General features: G+C 46.2%; 1 protein-coding gene across 2 annotated transcripts; it reads right to left on the minus strand.

Moving 5' to 3' along the window:
• Nucleotides 1–97: 97 nt before the first annotated feature.
• On the minus strand, nt 98–27,067 carry LOC120041254 (cytochrome P450 4F3-like). Of its 2 annotated transcripts, XM_038986191.1 has the most exons (13): nt 26,987–27,067; nt 25,339–25,576; nt 24,079–24,223; nt 20,842–20,895; nt 20,263–20,390; nt 18,702–18,823; nt 12,308–12,454; nt 11,941–12,146; nt 9,025–9,154; nt 7,815–7,948; nt 2,730–2,794; nt 2,531–2,613; nt 98–2,366 (listed from the first exon to the last, which is right to left on the minus strand). In XM_038986191.1, the coding sequence occupies exons 2-13, from the start codon at nt 25,573–25,575 to the stop codon at nt 2,189–2,191; spliced, it is 1,629 nt and encodes a 542-aa protein (XP_038842119.1). In that variant the 5' UTR covers nt 25,576; nt 26,987–27,067; the 3' UTR covers nt 98–2,188. The 2 variants fall into 2 exon arrangements, 1 of the variants encoding a protein (XP_038842119.1); XR_005475867.1 differs by lacking the exon at nt 2,730–2,794 and having other exon boundaries at nt 2,250–2,366.

Consider the following 27,067-nt stretch of genomic DNA (forward strand, 5'->3'; position numbering starts at 1 on the left):
AAAATCTTTGTGCATGGACTCTACAAAGTGTCGAAAGTGTTCTACAGGGATGCTGGCCCATTTTACACTTTAGCAGACGCTCTTATCCAGAGCGACTTGAGATAAGTGCCTTGATCAAGGGCACATCGACAGATTTATCCCCTAGTCAGCTCGGGGATTCAAACCAGTGACCTTTCAGTTACTGGCCCAATGCTCTTAAGCGCTAGGCTACCTACAGTACCACCCTATGCTTCTCCCAGTTGTTCTCAAGTTGGTTGGATGTCCTTTGGGTGATGGGCCATTGTTGATACACACGGGAAACTGTTGAGCCTGAAAAACCCAGCAGAGTTGCACTTCTTGACACAAACCGGTGCGCCTGGAACGTTATGGGCGGTAGGCGTTATGGGCGGGAACTAGGGGGGCTGGCCCGCCCTACCTACCTCCTTGCCCGTCCAAATAAAATATATAAATATTGAACATTTATTTGACCAAGACGCGCGCCGACAATAAGAGGCATCAATCTCAGATAAAGCATTCGAGCGAGCGAAAAAGCGTCCCTCTGTCTCTGTAAATGATGCTGTCTGGACAAAAGGAGTATGGCATGTAGTACTTTTTCCTGCCAGATAGCATCAGATACATGGTCTACACCTCAGGAAACAGAGGGGCGCTGTTTCTCTCTCTAGTTTCAGCACAGAGGATTAGGGGAAGCGAGAGGGCTCCCTCTCGCCAAAATATATCCTAAATTAACCCAATGCGTTTCTATGGGTATGATATGCAGACCTAAGCTTGTAGCCTACAATCCCGCCTTTGGGACGACTCACATTGTTAGGGCGGAGACATCAGCATCTCGTCATTATATATACTGTATTTATCTCTGGTTTCAGCCACTTGCGAATTAGAAAGGAAAGTTAGCGGGTGCACGGTGCACTGTTCAGATGCTGGCTTCCCCTAAAGTAGTTGATGTTTTACCAACATTATAGAATTACTCCTGTCTAAATAAAATAATTCAAAATACTTTACCAGAGAGCTTAACTTAGCCACAGAGCATCATAAGCGGCAGGTAGCCTATGGCAATAGGCCTAGCTGATTATTGAGTTGTGGCTGCCAGTGAAAAACATCTCAAAGGTGTGAAGCGAATGTGTCTTTGAGACTAATTTAAAATGATGCAACAAGAAGAAGGGGAGGGATGTGTGGCGAAGATATGGGCGTCTCTCTCCAGAATGCATGCTCTCAGCTCTCCAGAATGTCCCCTCTGCTCTCAGCTCTCCAGAATGCATGCTCTCAGCTCTCCAGAATGTCCCCTCTGCTCTCAGCTCTCCAGAATGCATGCTCTCAGCTCTCCAGAATGTTCCCTCTGCTCTCAGCTCTCCAGAATGCATGCTCTCAGCCCTCCAGAATGTCCCCTCTGTTGTCTCCTGGCAATTCTTGCACTTTCATTGTTGTGAATTGTGTGCTCTTCGATTGTTTGTTTTGTTCAATTCTCCATTATATATGTAGCCAGTAGGCATAGTAGATGTACCGTTCATCCCGTCATGTGGTTACATTCATATTAATGCATGTATTACAGTCATTTACCGTTCTCCTTCCCGGAGTGGAAACGTTATTTGCAGAGTTCACAACCTGATACACTTGTGAGAAACAACAAGTACCGGTTTATTTTCTATCCAACTGAGAGAACAAAGAGCATGTATGTGGTTTCTCTGTCCTGACAACGTTGAGTCATAGCTCAAGTCAAGACAGAGAGAGAGGCTGAGTAGAGAGATTCATGAGAACCTGCACTTTCATCAGGATGTTTTACTGTTTTTATTTGTCTTTTATTTTGTCGCTTTAGAACTATGATTTGACTGTTTTTATTTGTCGGCTTTAGGCCTATGATTTGACTGTTTTTATTTGTCGGCTTTAGGCCTATGATTTGACTGTTTTTATTTGTCGGCTTTAGGCCTATAATTTGACTGTTTTTATTTGTCGGCTTTAGGCCTATAATTTGACTGTTTTTATTTGTCGGCTTTAGGCCTATAATTTGACTGTTTTTATTTGTCGGCTTTAGGCCTATGATTTGACTGTTTTTATTTGTCGGCTTTAGGCCTATGATTTTACTGTGTTAAGGTGTTCTTAACGTTTCGTATACTCAGTGTATGTTTATACAGTAAAATCATGAAAGCAGTTTCTCTATGACTGATCCATAGAGGTAAGAGATGGAGGTCAGGGGTTAGTCCTGGGGGGTGTCTAGGGTCTCCAGCGTCAGCCACAGCCCCCCCTCGGCCCTGAGCACCAGCTGGGGTAGCCTCCTCACCTCCACCCCCCCAGGGGTCAAACGGAACCTCCTCAAGGTCAGCGCCACCACCACACGCAGCTCTGCCATGGCAAACTTCTGACCTATACAGTTCCTATAGCACAGAATGATCGGTGACGGTTAATACTGGTCTCCGGATCTGTTTGGACTGTCATGTCAGCACAAACGGATCAGGGAACAGGTTATAAACATTAGGCTGTGTTATGCCTGGGCTGTGATGACGATGTGTATAAAGATAATGTAAATTAGAATCCATACCTAGGTCCTGAAGAGAAGGGTATGAAGGCATGGGATGAACGGTCCTTTGAGTTCTCAGGGTCAAAGCGCATGGGGTTGTAGACCTGGAGAGGAGAAGAGTGAAATGCCATCAGCCTAAAGTGAGCCTGTCAGCGGCACTGTGAGAGGATATTAGGAGCTCGTCAGAGCCCTGAGTGTAGATGTTGTAAACTGTACTAACGTCTGGGTCAGGCCAGATCTCAGGGTTGTGATGGGTCCCATAGATGCTCACCAGACAGATGCTACCTGAGGTAGCAAAAAGACATTAGACAAAAGACATTAGTATTAGCAATGCACATGCTCCGCCCTCCTGAGGATCTGTCTCGTTCAGCTATCTATTTCCTGTGTTTACGTTGCCTTTCCGTTTAGTCTATAAGAACGCTAAAGCTTCGTCAGGGATTTAACGCATCGTCTCCACACGTACAGTACCAGTCAAAAGTTTGGTCACACCTACTCATTACAGGGTTTTCCCTCTTTGCTTATTTGAGCTGTTCTTGCCATAAAAAGGACTTGGTCTTTTACCAAATAGGGCTATCTTCTGTATACCACCCCTACCTTGTTACAACACAACTGATTGGCTCAAACGCATTAAGGAAAGGAATTCCACAAATTCACTTTTAACAAGGCACACCTGTTAATTGAAATGCATTCCAGGTGACTACCTCATGAAGCTGGTTGAGAGAATGCCAAGCGTGTGCAAAAAAACTGTCATCAAGGCAAAGGGTGGCTACTTTGAAGAAACTCAAATATAAAATATATTTTGATTTATTTAACACTTTTTTTGGTTACTACATGATTCCACATGTGTTATTTCAAAATGTTGATGTCTTCAGTCTATTCTACAATGTAGAAAATAGTAAAAATAAAGAAAAACCCTTGATTGAGTAGGTCTGTTCAAACTTTTGACTGGTAGTGTATGTCATAAGAAAGAGAATACATTTTTCGTGGAATTTAAAAAAGTTACAATTTAATATAGTTGAAATGTTTACAAATTAGAGCCGCTGAAATGAAAGCATCTTCGGAAAATGAACACTCGTATTGTTTAAGTAAAGCATGTTTAGATAGGTGTAATCTAGACCCAAGTGTGTTGATTTCTAATCAGAGTGTATACTGCTAATGACACGTTTGTTGAATTATGCAAGAGAACGTGACAACAACAGTAATTCATGAGGTAGACAGAGCAGGTAGGGTAGACAGAGCAGGTAGGGTAGACAGAGCAGGTAGGGTAGGTATGGTAGACAGAGCAGGTAGGGTAGGTAGGGTAGACAGAGCAGGTAGGGTAAACAGAGCAGGTAGGGTAGGTAGGGTAGAGAGAGCAGGTAGGGTAGGTAGGGTAGACAGAGCAGGTAGGGTAAACAGAGCAGGTAGGGTAGACAGAGCAGGTAGGGTAGACAGAGCAGGTAGGGTAGGTAGGGTAGACAGAGCAGGTAGGGTAGACAGAGCAGGTAGGGTAGGTAGGGTAGACAGAGAAGGTAGGGTATACAGAGCAGGTAGGGTAGGTAGGGTAGACAGAGCAGGTAGGGTAGACAGAGCAGGTAGGGTAGGTAGGGTAGACAGAGCAGGTAGGGTAGGTAGGGTAGACAGAGCAGGTAGGGTAAACAGAGCAGGTAGGGTAGACAGAGCAGGTAGGGTAGACAGAGCAGGTAGGGTAGACAGAGCAGGTAGGGTAGGTAGGGTAGACAGAGCAGGTAGGGTGGACAGAGCAGGTAGGGTAGGTAGGGTAGACAGAGCAGGTAGGGTAGGTAGGGTAGACAGAGCAGGTAGGGTAGGTAGGGTAGGTAGGGTAGACAGAACAGGTAGGGTAGGTAGGGTAGACAGAGCAGGTAGGGTAGACAGAGCAGGTAGGGTAGGTAGGGTAGACAGAGCAGGTAGGGTAGACAGAGCAGGTAGGGTAGACAGAACAGGTAGGGTAGACAGAGCAGGTAGGGTAGACAGAGCAGGTAGGGTAGGTAGGGTAGACAGAGCAGGTAGGGTAGGTAGGGTAGACAGAGCAGGTAGGGTAAACAGAGCAGGTAGGGTAGACAGAGCAGGTAGGGTAGGTAGGGTAGACAGAGCAGGTAGGGTAGGTAGGGTAGGTAGGGTAGACAGAGCAGGTAGGGTAAACAGATCAGGTAGGGTAGACAGAGCAGGTAGGGTAGGTAGGGTAGGTAGGGTAGACAGAGCAGGTAGGGTAGGTAGGGTAGACAGAGCAGGTAGGGTAGACAGAGCAGGTAGGGTAGGTAGGGTAGACAGAGCAGGTAGGGTAGGTAGGGTAGACAGAGCAGGTAGGGTACACAGAACAGGTAGGGTAGACAGAGCAGGTAGGGTAAACAGAGCAGGTAGGGTAGACAGAAGGTAGGGTAGACAGAGCAGGTAGGGTAGACAGATCAGGTAGGGTAGACAGAGCAGGTAGGGTAGGTAGGGTAGACAGAGCAGGTAGGGTAGACAGAGCAAGTAGGGTAGGTAGGCTAGACAGAGCAGGTAGGGTAGACAGAGCAGGTAGGGTGGACAGAGAAGGTAGGGTAGGTAGGGTAGACAGAGCACGTAGGGTAGACAGAGCAGGTAGGGTAGGTAGGGTAGACAGAGCAGGTAGGGTAGACAGAGCAGGTAGGGTAGGTAGGGTAGACAGAGAAGGTAGGGTAGACAGAGCAGGTAGGGTAGACAGAGCAGGTAGGGTAGGTAGGGTAGACAGAGAAGGTAGGGTAGACAGAGCAGGTAGGGTAGGTAGGGTAGACAGAGCAGGTAGGGTAGACAGAGCAGGTAGGGTAGGTAGGGTAGACAGAGCAGGTAGGGTAGGTAGGGTAGACAGAGCAGGTAGGGTAAACAGAGCAGGTAGGGTAGACAGAGCAGGTAGGGTAGACAGAGCAGGTAGGGTAGGTAGGGTAGACAGAGCAGGTAGGGTGGACAGAGCAGGTAGGGTATGTAGGGTAGACAGAGCAGGTAGGGTAGGTAGGGTAGGTAGGGTAGACAGAACAGGTAGGGTAGGTAGGGTAGACAGAGCAGGTAGGGTAGACAGAGCAGGTAGGGTAGGTAGGGTAGACAGAGCAGGTAGGGTAGGTAGGGTAGACAGAGCAGGTAGGGTAGGTAGGGTAGACAGAGCAGGTAGGGTAGGTAGGGTAGACAGAGCAGGTAGGGTAGGTAGTGTAGGTAGGGTAGACAGAGCAGGTAGGGTAGGTAGGGTAGACAGAGCAGGTAGGGTAAACAGAGCAGGTAGGGTAGGTAGGGTAGACAGAGCAGGTAGGGTAGGTAGGGTAGACAGAGCAGGTAGGGTAGGTAGGGTAGGTAGGGTAGACAGAGCAGGTAGGGTAGACAGATCAGGTAGGGTAGACAGAGCAGGTAGGGTAGGTAGGGTAGGTAGGGTAGACAGAGCAGGTAGGGTAGGTAGGGTAGACAGAGCAGGTAGGGTAGACAGAGCAGGTAGGGTAGGTAGGGTAGACAGAGCAGGTAGGGTAGGTAGGGTAGACAGAGCAGGTAGGGTACACAGAACAGGTAGGGTAGACAGAGCAGGTAGGGTAAACAGAGCAGGTAGGGTAGACAGAGAAGGTAGGGTAGACAGAGCAGGTAGGGTAGGTAGGGTAGACAGATCAGGTAGGGTAGACAGAGCAGGTAGGGTAGGTAGGGTAGACAGAGCAGGTAGGGTAGACAGAGCAAGTAGGGTAGGTAGGCTAGACAGAGCAGGTAGGGTAGACAGAGCAGGTAGGGTGGACAGAGCAGGTAGGGTAGGTAGGGTAGACAGAGCAGGTAGGGTAGACAGAGCAGGTAGGGTAGGTAGGGTAGACAGAGCAGGTAGGGTAGACAGAGCAGGTAGGGTAGGGTAGACAGAGCAGGTAGGGTAGGTAGGGTAGACAGAGCAGGTAGGGTAGACAGAGCAGGTAGGGTAGGTAGGGTAGACAGAGCAGGTAGGGTAGACAGAGCAGGTAGGGTAAGTAGGGTAGACAGAGCAGGTAGGGTAGGTAGGGTAGACAGAGCAGGTAGGGTAGACAGAGCAGGTAGGGTACACAGAGAAAGTGTTTGGTGGTTGTAGCCCTGTTCCTCCCCTTTATGTTAATGTATTTAAATATGCAAATATACCCACATACACCCTGTGGTATGACCCATCCACCTGCCCTCGCCCTGTGGTATGACCCATCCCCTTCCCCTCACCCTGTGGTATGACCCGTCCCCCTGCCCTCACCCTGTGGTATGACCCGTCCCCCTGCCCTCGCCCTGTGGTATGACCCGTCCCCCTGCCCTCACCCTGTGGTATGACCCATCCCCTTCCCCTCACCCTGTGGTATGACCCGTCCCCTTCCCCTCACCTTGTGGTATGACCCATCCCCTTCCCCTCACCTTGTGGTATGACCCATCCCCTTCCCCTCACCCTGTGGTATGACCCGTCCCCTTCCCCTCACCTTGTGGTATGACCCATCCCCTTCCCCTCACCTTGTGGTATGACCCATCCCCTTCCCCTCACCCTGTGGTATGACCCGTCCCCTTCCCCTCACCTTGTGGTATGACCCGTCCCCTTCCCCTCACCTTGTGGTATGACCCATCCCCTTCCCCTCACCCTGTGGTATGACCCATCACCTGCCCTCACCCTGTGGTATGACCCATCCCCTTCCCCTCACCTTGTGGTATGACCCGTCCCCTTCCCCTCACCTTGTGGTATGACCCATCCCCTTCCCCTCACCCTGTGGTATGACCCATCACCTGCCCTCACCCTGTGGTATGACCCATCCCCTTCCCCTCACCCTGTGGTATGACCCATCCCCTTCCCCTCACCCTGTGGTATGACCCATCACCTGCCCTCACCCTGTGGTATGACCCATCCCCTTCCCCTCACCCTGTGGTATGACCCATCCCCTTCCCCTCACCCTGTGGTATGACCCGTCCCCTTCCCCTCACCCTGTGGTATGACCCATCCCCTTCCCCTCACCCTGTGGTATGACCCATCCCCTTCCCCTCACCCTGTGGTATGACCCGTCCCCCTCCCCTCACCCTGTGGTATGACCCGTCCCCTTCCCCTCACCCTGTGGTATGACCCGTCCCCCTTCCCTCACCCTGTGGTATGACCCGTCCCCTTCCCCTCACCTTGTGGTATGACCCATCCCCTTCCCCTCACCTTGTGGTATGACCCGTCCCCTTCCCCTCACCCTGTGGTATGACCCGTCCCCCTCCCCTCACCCTGTGGTATGACCCGTCCCCCTTCCCTCACCTTGTGGTATGACCCATCCCCTTCCCCTCACCTTGTGGTATGACCCATCCCCTTCCCCTCACCTTGTGGTATGACCCATCCCCTTCCCCTCACCCTGTGGTATGACCCGTCCACCTGGCACCGTGATGTCCTTAGTGTATCGTCTGGTGACAGCAGACACGGGGGAGTGCAGTCTCAGAGACTCTTTGATACACATGGTGGTGAAGGGGAGGCTGCTCAGGTCCTCCCTACAGAAACACAACACACCACTCTTTTATGGATCATTCACACATACAGAAAGGACTGGTCTGTTTTGGGAGTCTTGGACTACAGAGATACCAGACTTGACCCGGCCCCCTCGCCCTGTGGTATGACCCGTCCCCCTCCCCTCGCCCTGTGGTATGACCCGTCCCCCTCCCCTCGCCCTGTGGTATGACCCGTCCCCCTCCCCTCGCCCTGTGGTATGACCCGTCCCCCTCCCCTCGCCCTGTGGTATGACCCGTCCCCCTCCCCTCGCCCTGTGGTATGACCCGTCCCCCTCCCCTCCCCCTGTGGTATGACCCGTCCCCCCCCCCCTGTGGTATGACCCGTCCCCCTCCCCTCGCCCTGTGGTATGACCCGTCCCCCTCCCCTCGCCCTGTGGTATGACCCGTCCCCCTCCCCTCGCCCTGTGGTATAACCCGTCCCCCTCCCCTCACCCTGTGGTATGACCCGTCCCCCTCCCCTCGCCCTGTGGTATGACCCGTCCCCCTCCCCTCACCCTGTGGTATAACCCGTCCCCCTCCCCTCGCCCTGTGGTATGACCCGTCCCCCTCCCCTCGCCCTGTGGTATGACCCGTCCCCCTCCCCTCGCCCTGTGGTATGACCCGTCCCCCTCCCCTCGCCCTGTGGTATGACCCGTCCCCCTCCCCTCGCCCTGTGGTATGACCCGTCCCCCTCCCCTCGCCCTGTGGTATAACCCGTCCCCCTCCCCTCGCCCTGTGGTATGACCCGTCCCCCTCCCCTCGCCCTGTGGTATGACCCGTCCCCCTCCCCTCGCCCTGTGGTATGACCCGTCCCCTTCCCCTCGCCCTGTGGTATGACCCGTCCCCCTCCCCTCGCCCTGTGGTATGACCCGTCCCCCTCCCCTCGCCCTGTGGTATGACCCGTCCCCCTCCCCTCGCCCTGTGGTATGACCCGTCCCCCTCCCCTCACCCTGTGGTATGAACCGTCCCCCTCACCCTGTAGTATAACCCATCCCCCTGACAGAAACAAAGACAGACAGACAGACAGACAGACAGACGGACAGACGGACAGACAGACAGACGGACAGACAGGTGCTGACCAGTTTAAGTCCTCTGTCTTTCGGTCTTGTAGCAGGTCGTTGACCTCGGCTCTACAGCGGTCCTGGTAGTCCTGATGCTGAGACAGGTTATACAGAACCCAGCTGATCCCGCTGGCCGTGGTGTCATGACCTGAGAGAGAATAAAGTCTCAAATTAAGTAGTTTATGATAGGATATACTGCCAGGGTAAATACAGTAGTTTATGACAGGATATACTGCCAGGGTAAATACAGTAGTTTATGACAGGATATACTGCCAGGGTAAATACAGTAGTTCATGACAGGATATACTGCCAGGTTATATACAGTAGTTTATGATAGGATATACTGCCAGGGTAAATACAGTAGTTCATGACAGGATATACTGCCAGGTTATATACAGTAGTTTATGATAGGATATACTGCCAGTGTATATACAGTAGTTTATGTTAGGATATACTGCCAGGTTAAATACAGTAGTTTATGATAGGATATACTGCCAGGGTAAATACAGTAGTTTATGATAGGATATACTGCCAGGGTAAATACAGTAGTTTATGTTAGGATATACTGCCAGGTTAAATACAGTAGTTTATGATAGGATATACTGCCAGGGTAAATACAGTAGTTCATGACAGGATATACTGCCAGGTTATATACAGTAGTTTATGATAGGATATACTGCCAGGGTAAATACAGTAGTTTATGTTAGGATATACTGCCAGGTTAAATACAGTAGTTTATGTTAGGATATACTGCCAGGTTAAATACAGTAGTTTATGATAGGATATACTGCCAGGTTAAATACAGTAGTTTATGTTAGGATATACTGCCAGGTTAAATACAGTAGTTCATGATAGGATATACTGCCAGGGTAAATAAAGTATTTGTGATAGGATATACTGCCAGGTTAAATACAGTATTTGTGATAGGAAATACTGGCAGGTTAAATACAGTAGTTGTGATAGAATATACTGCCAGGTTAAATACAATAGTTGTGATAGGATATACTGCCAGGGTAAATACAGTAGTTGTGATAGGATATACTGCCAGGGTAAATACAGTAGTTTATGATAGAATATACTGCCAGTGTAAATACAGTAGTTGTGATAGGATATACTGCCAGGGTAAATACAGTAGTTTATGATAGGATATACTGCCAGGTTAAATACAGTAGTTTATGATAGGATATACTGCCAGGGTAAATACAGTAGTTGTGATAGGATATACTGCCAGGGTAAATACAGTAGTTTATGATAGGATATACTGCCAGGGTAAATACAGTAGTTTATGTTAGGATATACTGGCAGGTTAAATACAGTAGTTTATGTTAGGATATACTGCCAGGTTAAATACAGTAGTTTATGATAGGATATACTGCCAGGTTAAATACAGTAGTTTATGTTAGGATATACTGCCAGGGTAAATACAGTAGTTCATGATAGGATATACTGCCAGGGTAAATACAGTAGTTTATGATAGGATATACTGCCAGGGTAAATAAAGTATTTATGATAGGATATACTGCCAAGGTAAATACAGTAGTTTATGATAGGATATACTGCCAGTGTAAATACAGTAGTTGTGATAGGATATACTGCCAGGGTAAAATACAGTAGTTTATGATAGGATATACTGCCAGGGTAAATAAAGTATTTATGATAGGATATACTGCCAAGGTAAATACAGTAGTTTATGATAGGATATACTGCCAGGGTAAATAAAGTATTTATGATAGGATATACTGCCAAGGTAAATAAAGTATTTATGATAGGATATACTGCCAAGGTAAATACAGTAGTTTGTGATAGGATATACTGCCAGGGTAAATACAGTAGTTTATGATAGGATATACTGCCAGGGTAAATAAAGTATTTATGATAGGATATACTGCCAAGGTAAATACAGTAGTTTGTGATAGGATATACTGCCAGGGTAAATACAGTAGTTTATGATAGGATATACTGCCAGGGTAAATAAAGTATTTATGATAGGATATACTGCCAAGGTAAATACAGTAGTTTATGATAGGATATACTGCCAAGGTAAATACAGTAGTTTATGATAGGATATACTGCCAGTGTAAATACAGTAGTTGTGATAGGATATACTGCCAGGGTAAAATACAGTAGTTTATGATAGGATATACTGCCAGGGTAAATACAGTATTTGTGATAGGATATACTGCCAAGGTAAATACAGTATTTGTGATAGGATATACTGCCAGGGTAAAATACAGTAGTTTATGATAGGATATACTGCCAAGGTAAATACAGTATTTGTGATAGGATATACTGCCAAGGTAAATACAGTAGTTGTGATAGGATATACTGCCAGGGTAAATACAGTAGTTTATGATAGGATATACTGCCAGGTTAAATACAGTAGTTGTGATAGGATATACTGCCAGGGTAAATACAGTAGTTTATGATAGGATATACTGCCAGGGTAAATACAGTAGTTTATGATAGGATATACTGCCAGGGTAAATACAGTAGTTTATGTTAGGATATACTGGCAGGTTAAATACAGTAGTTTATGTTAGGATATACTACCAGGTTAAATACAGTAGTTCATGATAGGATATACTGCCAGGGTAAATACAGTAGTTTATGATAGGATATACTGCCAGGGTAAATAAAGTATTTATGATAGGATATACTGCCAAGGTAAATACAGTAGTTTATGATAGGATATACTGCCAGTGTAAATACAGTAGTTGTGATAGGATATACTGCCAGGGTAAAATACAGTAGTTTATGATAGGATATACTGCCATGGTAAATACAGTAGTTTGTGATAGGATATACTGCCAAGGTAAATACAGTATTTGTGATAGGATATACTGCCAAGGTAAATACAGTAGTTCATGACAGGATATACTGCCAGGTTAAATACAGTAGTAAAGGATAGGGTGGATCTAAACACTCGAGGATCACCTCCAAACATGAAAGTGTCTGCCTCTGCTTTTATCTCCTCATCTGTGAGACCATGGCCTTCCTCATCCTTTGACAGCAGTAACAAATCAATGAAGTCTGCTACTCTTTTCCTCTTCTCCTCCCCTCCTGTGTTGTCAGTGTGGCTCTCTGGCTCCCCCTGGTGGAGAAGCTGTGCTCTGCGCTCCTGGACAACAGTCCTGGTGAACCTGTGTATAGGGTTGTAAGAATTTGAGTAACTTTCTGAAAATTCCCAAGTATTCCAGAAATCCTGTTTGGAGGAATCTTGGATTTCCAGCTTCCAGGAATCTTCCAAAAGGAATTTCAGGAAAACCTCAGAATTTCAGGAACATCTTCAGCCAATTCCTACCTGTGTACTACACTGCAGGCCTGTTTGAAGCGCTGTCCCTCTGGGGACTTCCAGTACAGCCAGTCCCAGTGGTGCAGGATACGTCCTCTCCGCTCGATCACCAAGGTGCTCAGCTCAAAAATGGCTGCTATGTACTCACTGGAGCTCCTGGACGAAAGGAGCCATCAGACATTAGAGTTAGATAGAGGAGGAGGGTAGAGGGGAGTATGGAGACAGAGTTAGACAGAGTTAGATAGAGGAGGAGGGTAGAGGGGAGTAGACAGAGTTAGATAGAGGAGGAGGGTAGAGGTGAGTATGGAGACAGAGTTAGATAGAGGAGGAGGGTAGAGGGGAGTATGGAGACAGAGTTAGATAGAGGAGGAGGGTAGAGGGGAGTATGGAGACAGAGTTAGATAGAGGAGGAGGGTAGAGGGGAGTATGGAGACAGAGTTAGATAGAGGAGGAGGGTAGAGGGGAGTATGGAGACAGAGTTAGATAGAGGAGGAGGGTAGAGGGGAGTATGGAGACAGAGTTAGATAGAGGAGGAGGGTAGAGGGGAGTATGGAGACAGAGATAGATAGAGGAGGAGGGCAGAGGGGAGTATGGAGACAGAGTTAGATAGAGGAGGGAGGGTAGAGGGGAGTATGGAGACAGAGTTAGATAGAGGAGGAGGGCAGAGGGGAGTATGGAGACAGAGTTAGACAGAGTTAGATAGAGGAGGAGGGTAGAGGGGAGTATGGAGACAGAGTTAGATAGAGTTAGATAGAGGAGGAGGGTAGAGGGGAGTATGGAGACAGAGTTAGACAGAGATAGATAGAGGAGGAGGGCAGAGGGGAGGATAGAGACAGAGATAGAGGAGGAGGGCAGAGGGGAGTATGGAGACAGAGATAGATAGAGGAGGAGGGTAGAGGGGAGTATGGAGACAGAGATAGATAGAGGAGGAGGGCAGAGGGGAGTATGGAGACAGAGTTAGATAGAGTTAGATAGAGGAGGAGGGTAGAGGGGAGTATGGAGACAGAGTTAGATAGAGTTAGATAGAGGAGGAGGGTAGAGGGGAGTATGGAGACAGAGATAGATAGAGGAGGAGGGTAGAGGGGAGTATGGAGACAGAGTTAGATAGAGGAGGAGGGTAGAGGGGAGTATGGAGACAGAGTTAGATAGAGTTAGATAGAGGAGGAGGGTAGAGGGGAGTATGGAGACAGAGTTAGATAGAGTTAGATAGAGGGGAGTATGGAGACAGAGTTAGATAGAGTTAGATAGAGGAGGAGGGTAGAGGGGAGTATGGAGACAGAGTTAGATAGAGGAGGAGGGCAGAGGGGAGTATGGAGACAGAGTTAGATAGAGGAGGGCAGAGGGGAGTATGGAGACAGAGTTAGTTAGAGGAGGAGGGCAGAGGGGAGTATGGAGACAGAGTTAGTTAGAGGAGGAGGGCAGAGGGGAGTATGGAGACAGAGTTAGATAGAGGAGGAGGGTAGAGGGGAGTATGGAGACAGAGTTAGATATAGGAGGAGGGTAGAGGGGAGTATGGAGACAGAGTTAGTTAGAGGAGGAGGGCAGAGGGGAGTATGGAGACAGAGTTAGTTAGAGGAGGAGGGCAGAGGGGAGTATGGAGACAGAGTTAGATAGAGGAGGGAGGGTAGAGGGGAGTATGGAGACAGAGTTAGTTAGAGGAGGAGGGCAGAGGGGAGTATGGAGACAGAGATAGATAGAGGAGGAGGGTAGAGGGGAGTATGGAGACAGAGTTAGATAGAGGAGGAGGGTAGAGGGGAGTATGGAGACAGAGATAGATAGAGGAGGAGGGTAGAGGTGAGTATGGAGACAGAGTTAGATAGAGGAGGAGGGTAGAGGGGAGTATGGAGACAGAGATAGATAGAGGAGGAGGGTAGAGGTGAGTATGGAGACAGAGTTAGATAGAGGAGGAGGGTAGAGGGGAGTATGGAGACAGAGTTAGATAGAGGAGGAGGGTAGAGGGGAGTATGGAGACAGAGATAGATAGAGGAGGAGGGTAGAGGTGAGTATGGAGACAGAGTTAGATAGAGGAGGAGGGTAGAGGGGAGTATGGAGACAGAGTTAGATAGAGGAGGAGGGTAGAGGGGAGTATGGAGACAGAGTTAGATAGAGGAGGAGGGCAGAGGGGAGTATGGAGACAGAGTTAGATAGAGGAGGAGGGCAGAGGGGAGGATAGAGACAGAGTTAGATAGAGGAGGAGGGTAGAGGGGAGTATGGAGACAGAGTTAGATAGAGGAGGAGGGTAGAGGTGAGTATGGAGACAGAGTTAGATAGAGGAGGAGGGTAGAGGGGAGTATGGAGACAGAGTTAGATAGAGGAGGAGGGCAGAGGGGAGGATAGAGACAGAGTTAGATAGAGGAGGGAGGGTAGAGGGGAGTATGGAGACAGAGTTAGATAGAGGAGGAGGGCAGAGGGGAGTATGGAGACAGAGTTAGATAGAGGAGGGAGGGCAGAGGGGAGTATGGAGACAGAGATAGATAGAGGAGGGAGGGCAGAGGGGAGTATGGAGACAGAGATAGATAGAGGAGGGAGGGCAGAGGGGAGGATAGAGACAGAGATAGATAGAGGAGGAGGGTAGAGGGGAGTATGGAGACAGAGTTAGATAGAGGAGGGAGGGCAGAGGGGAGGATAGAGACAGAGATAGATAGAGGAGGAGGGTAGAGGGGAGTATGGAGACAGAGTTAGATAGAGGAGGAGGGCAGAGGGGAGTATGGAGACAGAGTTAGATAGAGGAGGAGGGTAGAGGGGAGTATGGAGACAGAGTTAGATAGAAGAGGAGGGTAGAGGGGAGTATGGAGACAGAGATAGATAGAGGAGGGAGGGCAGAGGGGAGTATGGAGACAGAGTTAGATAGAGGAGGGAGGGTAGAGGGGAGTATGGAGACAGAGTTAGATAGAGGAGGAGGGTAGAGGGGAGGATAGAGACAGAGATAGATAGAGGAGGAGGGTAGAGGGGAGTATGGAGACAGAGTTAGATAGAGGAGGAGGGTAGAGGGGAGTATGGAGACAGAGTTAGATAGAGGAGGAGGGCAGAGGGGAGGATAGAGACAGAGTTAGATAGAGGAGGGAGGGTAGAGGGGAGTATGGAGACAGAGTTAGATAGAGGAGGGAGGGCAGAGGGGAGTATGGAGACAGAGATAGATAGAGGAGGGAGGGCAGAGGGGAGTATGGAGACAGAGTTAGATAGAGGAGGGAGGGCAGAGGGGAGTATGGAGACAGAGATAGTTAGAGGAGGGAGGGCAGAGGGGAGGATAGAGACAGAGTTAGATAGAGGAGGAGGGTAGAGGGGAGTATGGAGACAGAGTTAGATAGAGGAGGAGGGTAGAGGTGAGTATGGAGACAGAGTTAGATAGAGGAGGAGGGTAGAGGGGAGTATGGAGACAGAGTTAGATAGAGGAGGAGGGCAGAGGGGAGGATAGAGACAGAGTTAGATAGAGGAGGGAGGGTAGAGGGGAGTATGGAGACAGAGTTAGATAGAGGAGGAGGGCAGAGGGGAGTATGGAGACAGAGTTAGATAGAGGAGGGAGGGCAGAGGGGAGTATGGAGACAGAGATAGATAGAGGAGGGAGGGCAGAGGGGAGTATGGAGACAGAGATAGATAGAGGAGGGAGGGCAGAGGGGAGGATAGAGACAGAGATAGATAGAGGAGGAGGGTAGAGGGGAGTATGGAGACAGAGTTAGATAGAGGAGGGAGGGCAGAGGGGAGGATAGAGACAGAGATAGATAGAGGAGGAGGGTAGAGGGGAGTATGGAGACAGAGTTAGATAGAGGAGGAGGGCAGAGGGGAGTATGGAGACAGAGTTAGATAGAGGAGGAGGGTAGAGGGGAGTATGGAGACAGAGTTAGATAGAAGAGGAGGGTAGAGGGGAGTATGGAGACAGAGATAGATAGAGGAGGGAGGGCAGAGGGGAGTATGGAGACAGAGTTAGATAGAGGAGGGAGGGTAGAGGGGAGTATGGAGACAGAGTTAGATAGAGGAGGAGGGTAGAGGGGAGGATAGAGACAGAGATAGATAGAGGAGGAGGGTAGAGGGGAGTATGGAGACAGAGTTAGATAGAGGAGGAGGGTAGAGGGGAGTATGGAGACAGAGTTAGATAGAGGAGGAGGGCAGAGGGGAGGATAGAGACAGAGTTAGATAGAGGAGGGAGGGTAGAGGGGAGTATGGAGACAGAGTTAGATAGAGGAGGGAGGGCAGAGGGGAGTATGGAGACAGAGATAGATAGAGGAGGGAGGGCAGAGGGGAGTATGGAGACAGAGTTAGATAGAGGAGGGAGGGCAGAGGGGAGTATGGAGACAGAGATAGTTAGAGGAGGGAGGGCAGAGGGGAGTATGGAGACAGAGATAGATAGAGGAGGGAGGGCAGAGGGGAGTATGGAGACAGAGATAGATAGAGGAGGGAGGGCAGAGGGGAGTATGGAGACAGAGTTAGATAGAGGAGGGAGGGCAGAGGGGAGTATGGAGACAGAGATAGATAGAGGAGGGAGGGCAGAGGGGAGTATGGAGACAGAGTTAGATAGAGGAGGAGGGCAGAGGGGAGTATGGAGACAGAGTTAGATAGAGGAGGAGGGCAGAGGGGAGTATGGAGACAGAGATAGATAGAGGAGGAGGGCAGAGGGGAGTATGGAGACAGAGTTAGATAGAGGAGGAGGGTAGAGGGGAGTATGGAGACAGAGATAGTTAGAGGAGGGAGGGCAGAGGGGAGTATGGAGACAGAGATAGATAGAGGAGGGAGGGCAGAGGGGAGTATGGAGACAGAGATAGATAGAGGAGGGAGGGCAGAGGGGAGTATGGAGACAGAGTTAGATAGAGGAGGGAGGGCAGAGGGGAGTATGGAGACAGAGATAGATAGAGGAGGGAGGGCAGAGGGGAGTATGGAGACAGAGTTAGATAGAGGAGGAGGGCAGAGGGGAGTATGGAGACAGAGTTAGATAGAGGAGGAGGGCAGAGGGGAGTATGGAGACAGAGATAGATAGAGGAGGAGGGCAGAGGGGAGTATGGAGACAGAGTTAGATAGAGGAGGAGGGTAGAGGGGAGTATGGAGACAGAGATAGATAGAGGAGGGAGGGCAGAGGGGAGTATGGAGACAGAGTTAGATAGAGGAGGGAGGGTAGAGGGGAGTATGGAGACAGAGTTAGATAGAGGAGGAGGGTAGAGGGGAGGATAGAGACAGAGATAGATAGAGGAGGAGGGTAGAGGGGAGTATGGAGACAGAGTTAGATAGAGGAGGAGGGTAGAGGGGAGTATGGAGACAGAGTTAGATAGAGGAGGAGGGTAGAGGTGAGTATGGAGACAGAGATAGATAGAGGAGGGAGGGCAGAGGGGAGTATGGAGACAGAGTTAGATAGAGGAGGGAGGGTAGAGGTGAGTATGGAGACAGAGTTAGATAGAGGAGGAGGGTAGAGGGGAGTATGGAGACAGAGTTAGATAGAGGAGGAGGGTAGAGGGGAGTATGGAGACAGAGATAGATAGAGGAGGAGGGTAGAGGACAGTGAAAGATAGGATCTGCTGTACTAAACAGTTGTATTTGAGGATGAGCTGTATAAACCAATAGATGAAACACATTAACGTGCCCTGCTAAGAAAGACTGGCCAAAATGCTGCAACATACAACACACAACACCTGGAAATAATGTGTCCTTGAGGTCACTTGAGGTCGTCCTTCCACAGTACAGTAAATATCACGTATATGACAGCCTTATATTACAGCCTGGAATACAACTCTGATCTTATAGAATAGAAGTGTAGTGAGATGGACTCTTGTCTCAGTCAGGAACAGAGGTAGAAGGTTACAGGGCTCTTGTCTCAGTCAGTAACAGAGGTAGAAGGTTACAGGGCTCTTGTCTCAGTCAGTAACAGAGGTAGAAGGTTACAGGGCTCTTGTCTCAGTCAGTAACAGAGGTAGAAGGTTACAGGGCTCTTGTCTCAGTCAGTAACAGAGGTAGAAGGTTACAGGGCTCTTGTCTCAGTCAGTAACAGAGGTAGAAGGTTACAGGGCTCTTGTCTCAGTATCAGAGGTAGAAGGTTACAGGGCTCTTGTCTCAGTAACAGAGGTAGAAGGTTACAGGGCTCTTGTCTCAGTAACAGAGGTAGAAGGTTACAGGGCTCTTGTCTCAGTCAGTAACAGAGGTACAAGGCTACTCACTGCTTCTGTATCAGTCATATTAAACATAGACTACTCACTACTTCTGTATCAGTCATATTAAATATAGACTACTCACTACTTCTGTATCAGTCATATTAAATATAGACTACTCACTACTTCTGTATCAGTCATATTAAACATAGACTACTCACTGCTTCTGTATCAGTCATATTAAATATAGACTACTCACTACTTCTGTATCAGTCATATTAAACATAGACTACTCACTGCTTCTGTATCAGTCATATTAAACATGGACTACTCACTCCTGGCAGTTGCTGTTGTAGCTGAAGGTACATCTGAGCAGACTGTCCAGAGTCATCAGGCTGATGTGACTGAACATGTCCTGGTGGCTCTCTCCCTCGGCCACCAGGCGGCGCCACTTAGACTGACGCCAACCAACAGGGGAGAGACCAAAGAGTTAGAGGAGTCTTCTTTGTATCTGTCCCATTAAGGTGTCTGTGACAGCACGGGCAGCGTCACTGCGGCTATCTCCATTTTGAAGTAGTCCATTTTCTTATTTCTTAGTGTTTTTAAAAAGCATAAAGCTAATATTAGTGATTTACAGCCACCTGCAGTGCTGGAGTCCTGAATCATATCTTGTGTCATTCATTTATTGTGGCCACTAGATAGCAGTGATATAGCTTAAAGCCATTTACAAACAATGCAACCAGGCGACAATGCTCTGATATTTGGCTGATCACTTAGAACTAATAGGAATCCCCACCAAGTTCACTTCTTTAAAATGGTGGAATCCCTCAATGGCAATGTACATGCTAAAACGGGTTATGTCCATGATGAGTCCTCCAACTAACTCTATATGGGAGACATTTTTGTTGTCTACCTCGTCACACTACCTCTTACACCAGGTGAGGCTGGTGGGAGGAGCTATAGGAGGACGGGCTCATTGTATTGGCTGGAATGGAATCGACATAGCTCTTCCCACCAGCCGCCTCTGTCTGACACACTGTATCAATGAATAAGTTTAAAAACAATAATTTGCTCTCACAAATTGCAAAAGCGTAGACATGTAAACGTTCCTAAATGTCCCTTTTTTGTAACTGTGGCAAAGCTTCTACACTCATGTAGAAGTGTTTAGAAACATGTTCTATTCTTATATACAACAAAAGTGACCACAAAATGATACAATATATTATTTACCATTCATTTCTATTGGGCACAAAATAATCTGAAACCCAACCAAAAGAAAAAGCAAATGCATCCAACTAATTTGATGTAGTCATTGCGTGTTATGAATACGGGACCAAATACTTCACTTTTTACTAGTTTGCTCCCCTAAAATGGGAGGACTATGTACAAAAACTGCTGTAATTTCTAAACGCTTCACCCGATATGGATCCAAAGTGTTCAAGTATAGAGCCAAAAGAAGTAAAAATGCTTCACTATCACAATACTTAAACAGGGCAGTTTAAAAACAGAGAAGCTGCTGCTGCAAAAAAGAACTTGTAAACTATACACCTTGTTTCTCTAACATATTTAACGTTACCGGCCAAATTAGTTTACTTGATTGCTACTCAAATGAACCCATGTAATCGCGGCTGTTGCTCCATAGACTCACATGCATGATGTCGGAGAAGTGGTTGAACCCACGTAATCGCGGCTGTTGCTCCATAGACTCACATGCATGATATCGGAGAAGTGGTTGAACCCACGTAATCGCTGCTGTTGCTCCATAGACTCACATGCATGATATCGGAGAAGTGGTTGAACCCACGTAATGGCTGCTGTTGCTCCATAGACTCACATGCATGATATCGGAGGAGTGGTTGAACCCACGTAATGGCTGCTGTTGCTCCATAGACTCACATGCATGACGTCGGAGGAGTGGTTGAAGATCTTCACATAGTTCTTGAGGATGTCGAAGTGGAATGCAGGAGTGAGTAGACGTCTACGACGAGACCAGTCCTCTCCGTTACTCAGGAGAAGACTCTGTCCTGTATGACAATATTACTGTAACTGTGACCAGGATAGACAGTCTGAAAGTACTGTATATAGTATAGGAAATATTTCTGTAACTTTGACTAGGATAGAGGATTCTAAAGTACTGTATATAGTACAGGAAATGATACTGTAACTGTCACTAGGACAGAGGGTCTGAGAGTACCCTATATAGTATAGAAAATATTACTGTAACTTTGACTAGGATAGAGGATTCTAAAGTACTGTATATGGTATAGGACATGTTACTGTAACTGTCACTAGGACAGAGGATCTGAAAGTACTGTATATGGTATAGGACATATTACTGTAACAAGGACAGAGGATCTGAAAGTACTGTATATGGTATAGGAAATATTACTGTGACTGTGAGAGAGGATTTGATTTGAGAGTGTATTGTATAGTCCTGGGAAAAGTAAATGAAAGGTGTTCATGTTTTGTACTTACCCAGCCATGGTCTCAGGAACCCATAGAACAGCTCATCTTTGACTGTGATGGAAGCTGCAAGAATGGACAAATGGTGAAGGCAATTCAGAAAAATAGTCACTGTAGTGAGTGTGTAACTGTAACAAGTGTGTTTTTCTCATTTACTTTGCTAGGGAGAAAAGCAGACAGCATGGCAGCAGGAAGAAGGGGTGCAGAGGGTGCGGCAGCACCACCTGGTGGTGAGATGGTAAAACCATGCAAGGGAGTTCTTTTTTCCACAAGTCTTTTTCTCATGACAAATTAACTAAACTGTAAACACACTGGCTAGCTAGCACACTAGATCCAGGTAGCACAATAGACAACCAAATGTTTAGACCTATCTTCTCTGTCTAAACCGACAAACACTTAAGCCTAATTGAGATGTGAGGTAGCCTACCTAATTTGCTAAATGAAGGCCTGCAAGAGTCAATTGAGCCACAACTCGCGCTCCCGAAACAAGTGTGTTTTTCTCATCGACATCACTGTTCACACTAGCAACCTGTTCTCAATGACAAACTAGCAGTTAGGGGGGTTATAACTCATTCTAAATGACACACTAGCAGTTAGGGGGGTTTAACTCATTCTAAATGACACACTAGCAGTTAGGGGGGTTTTAACTCATTCTAAATGACACACTAGCAGTTAGGGGGGTTTTAACTCATTCTAAATGACACACTAGCAGTTAGGGGGGTTTTAACTCATTCTAAATGACACACTAGCAGTTAGAGGGGTTATAACTCATTCTAAATGACACACTAGCAGTTAGGGAGGTTATAACCTGTTCTAAATGACACACTGGCAGTTAGGGGGGTTATAACCTGTTCTAAATGACAATCTAGCAGTTAGGGGGGTTATAACCTGTTCTAAATGACACACTGGCAGTTAGGGGGGTTATAACCTGTTCTAAATGACAATCTAGCAGTTAGGGGGGTTTTAACTCATTCTAAATGACACACTAGCAGTTAGGGGGGGGGGGTTATAGCCTATTCTAAATGACACAATAGCAGTTAGGGGGGGTTATAACCTATTCTAAATGACACAATAGCAGTTAGGGGGGGTTATAACCTATTCTAAATGACACAATAGCAGTTAGGGGGGGTTATAGCCTATTCTAAATGACACACTAGCAGTTAGGGGGGTTATAACCTGTTCTAAATGACACACTAGCAGTTAGGGGGGTTATAACCTATTCTAAATGACACACTAGCAGTTAGGGGGGTTATAACCTGTTCTAAATGACACACTAGCAGTTAGGGGGGTTATAACCTATTCTAAATGAGACACTAGCAGTTAGGGGGGTTGGTACATTCCCCAGTTTCTGTGTTGTGGGTGTGTTTGTATGTGTGTTTCAGGATGGCTTCCTGAAATTCTAAGCAGGTGTTTGGTTGGCCCCATTGATGATTGGAGCTCTGACCCCACCCTCTCATCAGGAGATACAGCTGTCTGCAATTACCGACTCCTTCTGCAGCTTTAAAAGCCAGTGTTCCTTTGTTAGGAAAAGAGAGCTTCTTGGTATGTCCTGTGTTTCATTGTTGTTAGGGGGGTTATAACCTATTCCAGTTAGGGGGGGGGGGGTTATAACCTGTTCTAAATGACACACTGGGAGTTAGGGGGGGTTATAACCTGTTCTAAATGACACTGGCAGTTAGGGGGGTTATAACCTGTTCTAAATGACACACTGGCAGTTAGGGGGGTTATAACCTGTTCTAAATGACACACTAGCAGTTAGGGGGGTTATAACCTGTTCTAAATGACACACTAGCAGTTAGGGGGGTTATAACCTGTTCTAAATGACACACTAGCAGTTAGGGGGGTTATAACCTGTTCTAAATGACACACTAGCAGTTAGGGGGGTTATAACCTGTTCTAAATGACACACTAGCAGTTAGTAAAAAAAGCCAAAACTAGACGAGATGCATATTTTATTCCAAAACTTGAGCTCGTGATTGGAACACACATTTCCCTACTTTAATCAATCAGTACATTTTGAATGTGTGATAAGGCTGTCGTGATTTGGCAAAAAAAATGTAGCTTGTCCTGTTTGTGTATCCTATCAGTGTGTTTTTGTAGGCAGTCATGTCTGTAGGCCTAATGGGAGCTTGGGTGAGCAGGACGGGTGAGTGTATGGGAGCGATCAGCACCCCCCTTACTCAAAACATGTTGCCGCGGCTACGACAGACAGCCTATTAGTCTATGGGCCAGTGGAAAAATGGATCCACTTTATAGTGGCAAAGCTTTGATGGTATTCAAGCCCCTGATCAAATTCATATATAACCGCTCCAAAACAAATAGTTTTTCACACATTTATATATCTTGTTGAATGTGAGTCTAAAATGTTTGAAGGCTGATTAAAGAATGTTGAAGAGAAGTTGGAACGTTCACATGCTCATTGAAAATGACTGTATCAAACAGCAATGGATCCTCCTATTGGATGGATGTTAGGTTAAAAACCAAGGGATTGGTCCATTTTTGTCTGTTGTATCTGATGATTTACCTCGACTGATTCACCATTGAAATAACAGTGTTTCAAATAGCAGAACACAATACTTGTTTTAGGGAAGTTGGTCATGGAAATAAGTTGAAGAGATCCAGATCTGTTGTTTTTATAGTTGTCACAATGCTCTGTTGTATATTAATACCCAGCATGCTGACATGAAAGGTGTGATCTGTAAGATATCACAATACTCTGTTGTATATTAATACCCAGCATGCTAACATGAAATGTGTGATCTGTAAGATATCACAATACTCTGTTGTATATTAATACCCAGCATGCTAACATGAAATGTGTGATCTGTAAGATATCACAATACTCTGTTGTATATTAATAACCAGCATGCTAACATGAAATGTGTGATCTATAAGATATCACAATACTCTGTTGTATATTAATACCCAGCATGCTAACATGAAATGTGTGATCTGTAAATATTACCCACAGACATGGACCTTACTGAAAATCGTTGTTAGACTTTGTCACCCCAAAGTAGACAAATATGTGAAATGTGGGCCTCTGGACTAAATGAAGTGGTGTTCTGTATACAGGGCACACTGTTCATTAGGGCACACAAGTAAAAACGTTTTGAAACATTTAGCAATGGGAAATGAAAATTAGCACTTCTTATTGGACAATTCCAGTTAGTCCCTCCCCGGTTTCAGTTGGTTTTCTTCAGTTTGGTGCCCTAATGAACAGGACCCAGGAGGGAAAGATTTATGTACCTGGTGCCAGCAGCAGAGGCTTGATGTAGTCAGGGTGGAAGAGTCGTACCAGGGAGTAGAAGGGGCCCAGAAACCAGGAGCAGGAGTGGCTGTAGGTTCTTACCAGCTGATCTACCGCCTGCAGGCCCTCCTCCGTGCTCCGCATCTACACACACACACACACACACACACACAGACGCACACACACACAGACACAGACACAGACACAGACACAGACACACACACACACACACAAACACACACGTAGGTAGAAACACGCACGCATGCGCACACGCAGACACACACACACATTTTGTTTATAATATATGAAAGATAAAGATATTATATTTCATGAGTGAAACAAAGAAAGGCCTACAGTGAAGGCAACATTAGGGAGGCTGGGGGGGGGGGGGGGGGGGTTCCTCCAGCATTGGGAAATTTGAAGGTAATGTTTCATGCTGTACTATTGCTGAAACCAAACTTCCGTGTGCAATATCCAGTTCCGGGTGTCACAAAAACACACTGCTGAAACAACCGCAGGACTGATACAAAGCTACTCCTTCATAACCACAGGCTGGGAGAGAGTGGTGTGGAATGAGTTGCCAATAAAGACTTTAGAAGGAGATGTATTGTACTGTAAAGGGCAGGACGACTGCAGTTGTAAAGACAGACTTTAGTTTTCACTGTTGACAACTGGAGTTGTAAAAGACTTACTTTAGTTTTCAGTGTTGACAACTAGAATTGTAAAGTCTGACTTTAGTTTTCAGTGTTGACAACTAGAATTGTAAAAGTCTGACTAGTTTTCAGTGTTGACAACTAGAGTTGTAAAGACTGACTAGTGTTCAGTGTTGACAACCAGAGTTGTAAAGACTGACTTTAGTTTTCAGTGTTTGTGGTGGAAGGGACACTTACAGTAGCTTACACTTCTGAACCACAGGAAGAACCTTTTCCTGTAAACAAAGCACTGTTGCCTAACAGTCAGCTTCACTAGTCTAATACAAAATGGTGGTCACTGAGACTTAAAACATCCACTGAATTCACAAAAAAAATATTTCCTTTCCCTGGAGCAACATACGTTTAAATTAATTAGCTTTAAAATAATTAGCTTTATTAACCAAAGTCAATTTTTTTTCAGCTCAACATGCAGGTTGTAGTGTAGGGGTCCTATCAATTCCATCCATTAATTCAGTCTGTACACACACACACACACACACACACACACACACACACACACACACACACACACACACACACACACACACACACAGAGTGCTTTCTCACCTCTCCTAGGTGTCCCATTAGCCAGTTTTGTGTGGGGGGCTTACTGAAGCACCGGAGACGTCTGGTGAACTGAGCATGGCTCCACAGCAGACAGACGACACGGAGGGACAGGAGGAGGAGGACAACCAGAGCCGAGAGCTGGAGGAGAACAAAGAGGGAGCAGAGAGGAGACAGGAGACGACCCAGACCCAGGAGTCCATCTAGCAGACGATCCAGCACTGCATCAATAACAGCCATCCTGTATAGAAACAACACCATCAACCTTAAATCAAATAAAGCTATTCTACTGTTTTCTATTCTACTCTATTCTACTGTTTTCTATTCTACTCTATTCTACTGTTTTCTATTCTACTCTACTGTTTTCTATTCTACTCTATTCTACTGTTTTACATTCTACTCTACTCTACTGTTTTCTATTCTATTCTATTCTACTGTTTTCTATTCTACTCTATTCTACTGTTTTCTTTTCTACTCTACTGTTTTCTATTCTACTCTATTCTACTGTTTTCTTTTCTACTCTATTCTACTGTTTTCTATTCTACTCTATTCTACTGTTTTCTATTCTACTCTATTCTACTGTTTTCTATTCTACTCTACTGTTTTCTATTCTACTGTTTTCTATTCTACTCTATTCTACTGTTTTCTATTCTACTCTATTCTACTGTTTTCTATTCTACTCTACTGTTTTCTATTCTACTCTACTGTTTTCTATTCTACTCTATTCTACTGTTTTCTTTTCTACTCTACTGTTTTCTATTCTATTCTATTCTACTGTTTTCTATTCTACTCTACTGTTTTCTATTCTACTCTATTCTACTGTTTTCTATTCTACTCTATTCTACTGTTTTCTATTCTACTGTTTTCTATTCTACTCTATTCTACTGTTTTCTATTCTACTGTTTTCTATTCTACTCTACTGTTTTCTATTCTACTCTACTGTGTTCTATTCTACTCTACTGTTTTCTATTCTACTCTATTCTACTGTTTTCTATTCTACTCTACTGTTTTCTACTCTACTCTATTCTACTGTGTTCTACTCTACTATATTCTACTGTTTTCTATTCGATTCTATTCTACTCTATTCTACTGTTTTATTTTCTACTCTACTGTTTTCTATTCTACTGTATTCTACTGTTTTCTATTCTACTCTATTCTACTGTTTTCTATTCTACTCTACTGTTTTCTATTATACTACTCTATTCTACTGTTTTCTACTCTATTCTACTCTACTGTTTTCTATTCTACTCTACTGTTTTCTATTATACTACTCTATTCTACTGTTTTCTACTCTATTCTACTCTACTGTTTTCTATTCTACTCTATTCTACTGTTTTCTACTATATTCTGTTCTACTCTACTCTACTCTAGTCTAATCCATCCTGTATGATAGAGAGTAGAGACACAACAAGAGTTGAGAACACATAGAAAGACGTCCCGCTTGGTCGACAGAAACAGCAGCTCTTCAACACGATGTATCTCAACTGATGTAGTACTGTGCTCATAGAATCACTTGAAATCGGTGAATAACAATATATCCTAAACCAACGTAGTACTCTCGGTATGATGGCTTTTCTCGCGTCAACACATAAAGACGGACATCTATAGTAGTCCTAATTATAGCTGGTAGTCTGCTCACACAGATACTTGCCTTTCTTAGAAGATCTGACTGGCTTGTTTTAGTTCCTCTCGTGCTCTGAGACAGTCTCCCCCCAGCACCCGTTCAACATCT

Source organism: Salvelinus namaycush, unplaced genomic scaffold (assembly GCF_016432855.1).
Source record: "Salvelinus namaycush isolate Seneca unplaced genomic scaffold, SaNama_1.0 Scaffold425, whole genome shotgun sequence".
Classification (NCBI taxonomy): domain Eukaryota; kingdom Metazoa; phylum Chordata; class Actinopteri; order Salmoniformes; family Salmonidae; genus Salvelinus; species Salvelinus namaycush.